The 11,230-nt window shown below is 35.6% G+C and overlaps 1 protein-coding gene across 1 annotated transcript in view; it reads left to right on the plus strand.

The window, feature by feature from the left end:
- brinp2 (bone morphogenetic protein/retinoic acid inducible neural-specific 2) overlaps positions 1-10,700 on the plus strand; it is a 309,436-nt gene extending 298,736 nt beyond the window's left edge. Inside the window, exons 7-9 of the mRNA XM_047369231.1 lie at positions 1,505-1,727; positions 5,722-6,028; positions 8,382-10,700. Of these exons, the coding sequence (XP_047225187.1) occupies positions 1,505-1,727; positions 5,722-6,028; positions 8,382-9,203 (1,352 nt within the window). The 3' untranslated portion in view covers positions 9,204-10,700. The remainder of the gene's footprint in view (positions 1-1,504; positions 1,728-5,721; positions 6,029-8,381) is intronic.
- Positions 10,701-11,230: the final 530 nt, after the last annotated feature.

Consider the following 11,230-nt stretch of genomic DNA (forward strand, 5'->3'; position numbering starts at 1 on the left):
GATTATTTTGTATGAGTTTCTTTCATTCTGAAATTGAGCTGTAAACTGTGTTTAAACATCTACAGATAAAACCTGTTCAGTTAGAATTTGAATTTAAAAATATTTTTTTGGATAAACAAAATCAGTTTGCCCCATTTTGCATGTAAAAAATGTAAATACAATTTGAGCAACATTTTAAAAATCTGTTACAAATTCAAGTATTTTGGTCAATAAATATTTTGGATCAATCAACCATTTGCAGTTTTAAGTAAAATAGGCTTTTAGATTAAAAACCTTAGCTCACAATTAGTATATTCTAGCAAGTTACTTATCAAGAGTACATTTAAGTGCTTTGATTTGCTGGTATTCAGTTGATTGAGCTCTGATTTCACTTTATCTTTGAGTTACATATGTATTTTTAATGCCATCTTATTAAATGCCACAAAAATATTTATTTGACCTTTATTAAATGTTTAAACTAGAAAAAAATGAAGAACCTAAAATCAGCCCCAGGTGGTTCCGTCCTATAATAAAAACATCTTATAAAATCATTAAAATGTAAAAAGAAAATCTCCTGCCTCCTGTCTATGTTGTAATATTTTATAGCAGCTCTTTACAAAATTATTTGAAATGCACAATGTAACTTATTTTAGATAGATTACTGAATCCTTGATGTAATAACTGGACATTATTATGAAGGGGTTTTAATTTTGTTAAAATCTAAAGGTATATTATTCTCATTGAAAAAAAAAACTAATTTTGACAAACTTCGGGTTTTGTCAACATATGTTTTAAAAACCTGACACTGCTGTAAATTACTGTTGCTAACTTTGTTTAAAACAAGATCATTTGTACATGGTATTAATCTCTTTGCTTGGCTAATGCTGTTGAATGTAGATAATGTTGTTGTCTTGAACAGCCAAATTCATGAGTTTCTGTACACTTGGCTTTGTTGTTTTTGATGGACACCTGCTGTGCCCGCTGCAGAATCTGCAGTAAATTTAAGACTGTTTTTCAGTTGTTTTCCATTTTAAAGGGGAAACCCCAGAGCTAGAAGCCCTTTTGCTGTTTTCCCACAGTTTTATTGGTCTATTCAGCTTGTGATTATGGGTGCACTCCTAGTTTGTTTGGGCTCATAATTAAAGATTTACAATATAAATGGAAATGCCCATCTGCATGTGACACCAGACAGCCATTTCTCAAGGTTTCTAAATGACAGTGTTGACAGTGATACCACATTGAGCATGATGGGACTCTAATAGTTAGCTGAATGAGAATACCCACACATTAAAGCTCTCATGTTTACCTTGTAAATCCAATTTATTAGCTGAAAACAGCTTTTTGTATTTTCTAATGAGACATTAAACTCTTCCAGCTCCTTGTTCATTTTCTGTTTATACCACCAGTGAAGAAATGTAAGACTAAAGGGTTTTGGATGGCTTAAACAGACTGCATGACATCATCTAATTTTCTTTCTGTTCTCTCATTCTTCACCCTCTACCTGCTTCTCTTGTGTTTATTTCAGATGAATTCAAAGCCTTCTTGAAGCAGTTGCCCACCGACCGGTTTTTGAATATGTCCACAATTGCCAAGTTCTGGTCAGCTGACTTGTCCCTCCAGAAGCGTTACGCCCAGCTGGAAGCCAGCACCGCAATGGTTTTGGGAAAGGCCCAAAAAATTGTGAGAAAGCTCTTCACCCTGAGCAAACGCTGCCCAAAGCAACCCCGCATCAGTCTGCCCCGAGAAAGGTAAACCATTACAACATTGTCAGCAAATGCACTAAATGATTGAAGTATAGTTTGTTATAACTGAGAGCTCATGTACTTTTTTGGATTCATCTTTAACTTTTACTCATTTTGTCATGCTGCAACCAAAAACACAGAGGTATTTTATTGGGATTTCATAGGATAGACCAGCACAGATCAACTAATAAATGTGAAGTAGAAAGAGATACATTTTCTTATAAATAAAAATCTGTGGCGTGTTTTTGTATTAAGTATCCTTTGCTCTAATATGCCTAAATAAAGGGCAGTTGAACCGATTACATGTAGAAGTCAGCTAAAAGAGTCAACTTATGTGTAATTCAGTCTCAGTGTAAAGACAGTTGTTTTGTGAAAACCATAAGGTTACCTTTCCAGGGTGTATCCTGACTCTTTAAAACTGGAGATAAGTGTCTGGAAGTCTTTATCTGTCCATGCTAAACATGCGTAGATTTAAATAGTAGTAGTATTGCATTTCTGAGACATTTACAATTTCTTTAACCACGATGAAAATACTAAGCCTGATTTTAAATATAAGAACTTCACATTGTACTTTAAAGCCATGAATGTAAACACATAATTGCGAGTGTGCACATAATCTTTTTAAATTAAAATCTCCAAAATAGTTTTTCTAGAGAAATCTGTGGGCTGGAGCTTCTTCAAGCTGACTTTATGAGGGATTCTGTGTACATTTTGGATAGAGTGCCATGGCAACAGCATTCTTACTCTTAGTCCTCTTGATATGTTCCACCTAGGCACACATTATGTCACTTTATTTTCTCTCCATACGTAATTCTGTCCCACGATTTATGTTTGGTTTGATCCCGCTCTGTTTTTTACCTGACTGTGTGATTGCCTTGTAAACAGCATTATAAAACTGCAGTTTATTTAAGATCTGTAAGAGAATGCAATAATTCCACAAAGTGACAGTTTAATGTTTAACATTCAAAAAGGTTAAAAAGACAAAATACTTGAAGGTGCAAATATTGTGAGAAAAGGGAAGTGTAAATTTGTGTTTTTTTATATCTTACCCATGAGTGTACTTTCCTTGGAGACTTTTAATCACAATTTAAATGACGTTATGAATATAAAGTTAAGCCTTTTATCAGGTCTAAATTTTAAAAAGAAAAAGGCTCAGGATTTTAAATCCTTTAGACTTTTTCAGAAATTTGCCACACATTGTGTCTTAAACGTCTAGGCTAAAGATAGTCTGTTGCATGATTTGAAAATTTTGCTGATTTTTGCTGATTTGAAGATGCTTTTTTTCATCAAAAATGTTTCAAACTGCCTTAAATTATTAGTCAAAACTTAATTTTTCATTATGAAATTCAGAACTAATAGAATAAGCTTTTGTAAGGCTACTATAAAGGGTTTCTGCAATCTTGGAGACTTTGTGAATGTCAAGAATACAAAGAAGGAGCTCACTAATTACCAGACTACATCTGGTGTGTCAGAAAAAGCCTTTATAATTCCCCATCTTTACACTTAATGATGTTGCTGAAGTGTGTGGAAGAGAAATACTGTAGTGCAGCATTAGAACATTCTTCATCAGTTTAAATCCAACTACTTGCACTGGCATTTTTTTCATAAAACACCCTAACGCTTGAGTTGTAATTTCTGTTTTACTTCTTCCCCCTGCAGTTGTTTTAGAAGAAATTGTTCTTTCCTACCAGACTCACTCTCTTCTTTGCACTGTCATCTGACATGTTTCCATAAATCAGCCAACATTTTGAACATGTCACTAGTATGAGCAACATGTGTTATACAGCTCTTGCAGGCAGTTGCTATACAGTACGTGTTATCCACTATAAATACTGGTTTGTTGGAAACATTAAATATTGGTTTGACAAAATTGGAAGTTTGCTGTTAACTTTATCGTGGCAAGCTGTAGGAAAAACAGTAAAATGCCCCATGTTTTGTTCATCTAGTCACGATGACAACCCACTTTCATGTAGGGTGCAGTAGCTCAAATCCGCTCAATTTTCTTACTGCCATCATCATAAGTAGCCCAAAATCCAAAAGGACTCCAGATAGCTGACAATTTGATATACATGACTTAAACTGACACAATCTAACAAAACTTTTTATTTTTATAGACCATTCCATCCCCATTATAAGTATCAAAAGGAAAGTATGACATAAAATGTGGTTTACTGTGTTTTATCTAAAATATGTACACTTATAGGCTTATAGGCTATGAGGAACACATTTTATACGTTTTAAAAATGAAAGTAATTCATCCATATTTTCTGTATAAAATTTGTGATTTTACAATTTTTTAGATATTTTATAAATTATAAGAATGATGTCAAGGTCATTTATTAATAAAATTGGTCCATCTTTATTAATTTAAATGAATTGTTTGAAGGGAGATATTTTATCCTGCATACAAACATTGCTAAAATGTTTCCATTTCAAATTATATTTTTAAATAATTTTGTTGTGGATGATGAGAGAACATAACAGTTGGACATCAACTAAATGGATAACAAAAAGACTAATAACAGGAAACCTCAGGGTGCTGCTGAAAGAAAAAAAAGTTATTGCCAAGCAAACTGAGAACATATTACAAAGAGTAGTGTAATGCCCAACACAAAACCAGTAATTGGCAATTAGAGACTGGTGTTAGGCAAAGAAACGATGCTGGAAGCAAAGTGAGTGAAAATATGTTCCTGGAAAACCAATTTTATGATTTACAAAATATAAAAAAATATGTTAGCTAGAAATATCAAACAAAATTTTAAGCAACTGTTGTGAATCAGAAAAACAAAAAGGAATGTTATGATTCCAACTGTTTTGGCTATTTTGCACAATCTATGATTCAACATGCAAACAATATTAGTGCACATGCATTTTTTTCCCCATTCATGTCTCTACTAACACGTCGTTCATTTCAGATCGGTAAAATGACAATAACATTTTCTATATGTACTTCTTTACACTGGGGCACATTGGTGCAGGTTATTCATTCTAAAATTTGTGTGACCAAGAGAAAACAGCCATAGCTTTAGACTAGTTATATGCTTCATCTTTGCTTTAGGTGGTGACATATATTGTTTTGTTAGTCATTGTCTGAACACTGACAAGATGCTAGCAGGATAAAATGCAATGTGAGAATTTAACATTTTTCCAAAATGTACAAAATCAAAGTATTTCAGACATGAATATCACCAAAGCATGAAAAACCGGTGGGTGACATCATTGGGATTAAACAGGCAAAAACAAAAATATATTGGGACTAAACAGAACAAAAATACCAAAACCAAAGAATCTACTATACAAAAGGTGGGTAGGTAGGTACATTAGTCAGTCAGGCAATTACTTGTTGAAAGAATGGATCATTTACAGAGTATATAATTCTGTGTGTGCATGACTTCACAACAGTTTGAGAAGTAAGTATATTTTGTTGTGTGACTGTTAAATCTTACCAAGAAAATGAAGATTAACATTTTGTTTACATATAACATTTACACTTACCAGTAAAAAGTTTGGACACAACTTTTCATTCAATATTTTGTCTTTATTTTATTATTACATTTCATAATTCCTTCAAGACTGTATCGAGAGAATTCAATATTTTGTCTTTATTTTATTATTACATTTCATAATTCCTTCAAGACTGTATCGAGAGAATGCCAAGAGTGTGCAAAGCAGTAATCAAAGCAAAGGGGGACTATTCTAAAATATAACAAATGTGTTTAGTTATTCTACATTTTTTTGTTTGGTACGTAATTCTAAATAAGTTTGCTTCATTGTTTTGATGTCTTTATTATGTATCTACAATGTAAAGAGAAACAGAATGAGGAAAAGCCACTGGATGACAAAGGTGTGTCCAAACCTTTTACTGGTAGTGTGTTTCTGTATTGTTATAGATCTAAACAATGGTAAATGATTAAAATGGTAATTGTTTATTGACAGCACTGTCAGACCTTTAACATAAAATTTTACTTATGTGTTTTTTCTTCTGTTTTTTCTTCTTAAGGCCTGTTAGGTTTTGGCTGGGTACGGCTCAGTCTCTGCTCTACTGTAATGAGCACGGAGTCCTGGGAATGTTTTCTGAGGAGGCTAAGAGCTGTACCTGTCCTGTGGAACAGCCCACCTGCCAAGGAGCAATCCCATGTGTTGTGGGCACCTCTCCCAATTCCTGTTCCCAGTGTGCCACTGACAATGCCACCCGATGTGGAGCCTGTCACCATGGCAATGTCCTCCATCTTGGCTCCTGTCGTCCGAGCATCGGGGCTTCCCTAGACCATTATCTGAACTTTGACCTGGACATGCCTGATGCTGAGGTTCTCGCAGCTTCTATTAACCACATTTATACAATTCCAGTAAAAAGTCTAAATACATTCACATTGGGCATAAATGTCATAATAACTTTGGCCGTTAGGAATCCAATCAAGAAGTTATTTTTCAAGTGTGGGACAATTATACAACCAAAAACGTCAGTGAAATTCAAAAACAGGTAGACAAAAGGCTCAAATATAAACATATTATCTGCTAAGATGATTGAAGTCCCTTAGAAAACTGCACCAAGATCACATGCTTTTTGCATAACTTGCTGGATATTTGTCCATTCAGCTTGGCAGAATTGTTCATTTGATTGGGTTGGGTTCAATTGGTTGGTTTCCTGGCACAGACCTGGCTTTTAAGCATAATCTAAACATTTTAAAATTATTCAATGTGGGGCTATGACAATACAATTCCAGAGGTCTGCTTTTTTCATTCCAAAAGTGGTTTTGATGTGTGTTTAGGATCAGTGCTTTGTTGGGACCTTCAATTCTATCCAGGTTTAAACGATCTGACCTAAACCTTCACCCTTAGAACAAAGGGCATTGGTTTGGATGTTTACGAACCACCAAGGCTCAAGCCTTGAGATGTGCCTCGAGCCTTGAGATGGAAACTAATGATGGTAGAGGTTCCCAGGCTGTTAAACTAGCATTAGAACTGGTGTGGTGCAAAGGTGGATGGAATTATAAAAAGGGAGGAATACCTGCAAATTTTTAACTTATCCTTAAATCAGAAGTTAGATGGTTGAAACTTAGAAACATAATGAGCTCCAAAAGGACAAAGAAAGCAAAGAGATCAAAAGTAGTTTTGGAATGGATGGAACATCCCAACCTCAAGCTTTTGGACTGATGCCAACTTTAAGTGTACTTAAAATTTGTGGGGTATGTTTAAAAGGCAAGTACCGTAAATTCCGGACTACAGAGCGCACCTGATTAAAAGCCGCATGCTCTAATTTTAGAAAGAAAACCAATTTCATACTTGTACAAGCCGCACCGGATTTTAAGCCGCGGGTGTTCCACTTTGTAATATGAGATATTTACAGAGAAAGATATTATACGTGAGGATTTTTTTTACTTAATCCGTATGGTATTAAAAACAAATGCATATTGCAAATGCTTTTTTTCATACAGTGCCTGTAACACGGCTACATTTAAATATACGTACGTTATCAGTAACACACAAATTACGTTGCTTATGCTTTTTTACTGAACAGTGCACGAACAACATTCCAATATCTCCTAACTGATATATACTGCAGCCTACCAGGTCAAAAGTCATTGATCGCCTTCTTCATCTTCTTCCTGCGCACTGAAACCATCAAAGTCCTGTTCTTCAGTGTCCGAATTGAACAGCCTCAGGATCTTGTCACTCACTTCAGCCTCTTCGTTGATGCTCTCACTTGAGCACACCCGGTCCCCTTAATCACGCAGCAGTCCAGCCTTTCGAAACCCGTTGGTGATTTTCCATGTTGATGAGGGTGAATATAAATGACTGATTTACAATACCAGTAATTGAATTGTGAAAGTGCTCTTGATTTATCGCACAAGTTCATTGGACCTCTGTGAACTACTCATCAATTTCATTGGTCTACTGAAAAAAAAACATGCATTAGCCGCTCCATTGTATAGGCCACAGTGTGGGAAAAAAGTAGCAGTTTATAGTCCAAACAGTTTAAATGAAATCAAAAAATTGTACCAAAAAGGGCAGTCAAATATCCAGGCAAAATTATGTCAAAATCTTGTAGATGGCAACAAAAAAGGTATAATCGAGGTGTAATTTGCTAAAGGCCATCTAAGACATCTAATCAAACATTAGGGGGCCTCTATGTTCAGACTGTAGCCATGTGTGGATTAGAGATAATCTGCCAGATTGTCAATCTTCTTTATTCACATTGTTTGTTTTGTTATCATTCTACCCTTAGAAAAGAACAGTTCAAATTCCTCTTTATGTTCAAAATTCTTATGACACTCATGCCCATATTTAATATGTAAGCTTTTCATAGGCGGTTTTTATCCTCCAATGTTACTGGAACCTTTTGTGTAATATAAGACAGAAGGTGTCACTGATAATAGTAAATCACTTGCCATTATGGTCACTGTGCCAGACAATTGCATGACCAAAAAGTAAATCAAAAGCCTTCACTTAAAACTGGTTTAAATTACAAAAATTTTTCAGAAATCATTTTATTGTTTAGAAGGTTAGGAGAAGTCAGTTCAAAGGCAGGTTATTGAAAGTGCACACTGACCTTTAGTTTCTTTACATTTTCCATAATTTTGAATATTTTCAATTAACCTTAGAGAAATATGACTTCAAAGTCATAACAGAAACATTGCTTATCTACTGATTCTTCCATAGGTGAAGTTCCTGCTTCAGCGACTGGACAGCAGAATAGAGGTCCATGCCATTTACATCAGCAACGACGTCCGCTTGGGAAGCTGGTTCAATCCTGCCTGGAGGAAGAGGATGTTACTTACACTCAAGAGCAACAAAAACAAATCCAACCTCATCCACATGCTAATGGGTATTTCTTTTCAAATATGCTCAACTAAAAATTCAACACTGGAACCTGTGCCTGTCATTTATGTGAATCCTTTTGGGGGCAGCCACTCAGAAAGCTGGTTCATGCCTGTGAATCAGCCTGAATTCTCTGACTGGGAGAGAACTAGACTGGACAGCATTCCCAATGCACAGTGTTACAACTGGACACTGTCACTGGGAAATAAGTGGAAGTCTTTCTTTGAAACAGTACACATCTACCTACGGAGCCGCATAGTCACAGACGATCCAACGGTGAATGAAACTCTCTTTTATGAACCCTTGGATTTGGATGATCAGACGTCAAACATGGGCTACATGAAGATCAACACTCTTAAAGTCTTTGGATATAGCATGCACTTTGACCCTGAAGGCATTAAGGATGTTATTCTCCAACTCGACTACCCCTACACACAGGGCACACAGGACGCAGCCTTTCTGATGTTGCTGGAGATGAGAGATCGGATTAACCGTCTGTCTCCACCAGCGCCGCAGCCACTTGACCTGTTTTCTTGTCTGCTGCGCCACCGTCTCAAGCTGTCTGCAGGAGAGGTGGCACGAATCAAGGATTCTCTGCAGATCTTCAACTCCAAGCTCCCTAATGCTTTTCCCGAACCTGACCTGGCCCAGCTTTGCAGCTAGCTAGATTAGCACTCTTGGTTCAGGAGTTTTACTACACCCAGAGTGAAGTTGATGCTTCATGGACAGTCCTAGTTTGATGAACCAACTCTGAAATCTACATGCTGGGCCTTTCTATTCCTCATTTTTTGTTCGTTGGTAGGTGCAGCTTTATCCTTCTTCAGAGACTCTGCTTTGCCAACTGAATGGAGTACTTTTGCTATTACTGCCATGCATTTGGCGAGCTCTCTGACCAGACCAGGTCAAGAATCGTATCTATTCTCAAAAGTATTTTTCTGGTTTGGAACTGCAGAAATAATCTCTGTTAAGATCTGATCTTTTAAGAGGAACTTTGGAGTGGTGTTGGAAAAATTAGTCAAAAGAAGAGGACTTTCATTTTATAACTATTTTCTTCAGAAACAGAACAATTGGGTTGGAGGTGGTGGGTGGTAATATTATCCATGTGGTGAATAAGTTATGTTATGCTTAACAGTTTGAAATTTGATAATCCTGGCCCCTGCTGATGTCTTTGAGTATTCCTTTTTAATCCACATCTTCCATTTTATCTGGCATTTTAAAACGTATATCTATTCTTAACATCCAAATGAGAAGCTTGTTAGTGATGTTCTGTTCATGGTGGTGTGTCTGTGCCAAAGGCAGATGAACACATTGGCAATCTGGGTGGAAAAAAAACATTGGCATATGCTGTCTTTTCTTACTCGTTTAACCTGAAAATACAAGAATGAAATCAAATAACGAGATGACAAGGAGGTCTGTGGATGTATTGCTGTAAATAATGCTCCATTTAATTCAAGATTGTGGACAAGTGCACATTGCTTTCTAGATAACTGAGTAAAAAGACCAAAAAAATGTTTATAACAAAACAGACTCATGCCTTATATGGAAAGTTAATATTAAAACAAGAAGCACATTTAATTTCTGTGTTTGGTTTTGAAGCAAAGGTTCTTTGGCTTTTTATATTTCTACAAGGACAGAACAACAGACACAATCTCCGGAGTATGTGATAATGTAGATTTTCTATGTACAGCAAATGCCAGTCACATTTTCTGCTCTTGTTTTGATTCAGTGTTGTGGAAAAATTTAAAACCTTTCACAGTGCCCACCAGTACTTGCACTATGTAACTGTTCTGCAAAATCTCCAGTTATACAAAATCTCTGTAACTGATGGATCTTTTTTGGCTTTTAATATGGTTTTAAAAGTTTTTAACAGTTTGGTTTAGTCTCATGTTTTTAAGTCATTATTTACTTTTATTTTTTTAATCTAGCTTTTTTTATTCTCTCTTTTTATGTGGCTCAAAATTCTGCAGCAGTTATCACAGCAAATGCACGGTCAAAAAGTTTATCTCGGGCAGTAAGGGTCCTCTTCAGAGTTGCAAGTAAGACACTTGATATGATGATACATTTACTTTACCATTTACTCACTGGAGGTCAGTATACTGTATGTCATTTTCAACTGTTTTGTGCTCAGCTTGCTAAAGTAAAAGCAAAGTGTTTTATCTATTTGAGAGTTTGTTCTTAATTTCCAAAAAACTTATTTCAAAACCTTCTATAACTGCCAAGAGGTCGGCTAGGAAGTGGTTATTTGTTGCCCCACAACTTTTTAATCAATCTCAAGGTCATACACATGTAATCACATTTCTACAACAATCTAGGGAAGTAGATGGTGTGTTCAATTTCCACTTAAAAGTTTGGATTACCATATTCCAAGTAAAATAATGAAACAGAAGAATCTACTTTAAATCTCAAAGTACCTCCACAAACAACCTTTCTGTTCATATTCAATTCAATTCCAATAAAAATGATGTTGAAAGTTACGGGTATAAACTCGTTTGCACTTCTGACAGTATGCATCTCATTAAACTAGTACCATGCAGCACTGTTCTGTTTGTGAACATGTTTCCTATCTCACCATTTATCCTGTCATATCTGAAAGCAATACTTCAGTGGGTCCAAAAATGAAGGAATGACGCACATTTTGTGAAGCATTAAATTTGGTCAAGTCTTTGTTGCTTATAATGTGAACCATTTTT

The sequence above is a fragment of the Girardinichthys multiradiatus genome, chromosome 6, assembly GCF_021462225.1.
Source record: "Girardinichthys multiradiatus isolate DD_20200921_A chromosome 6, DD_fGirMul_XY1, whole genome shotgun sequence".
NCBI lineage: Eukaryota > Metazoa > Chordata > Actinopteri > Cyprinodontiformes > Goodeidae > Girardinichthys > Girardinichthys multiradiatus.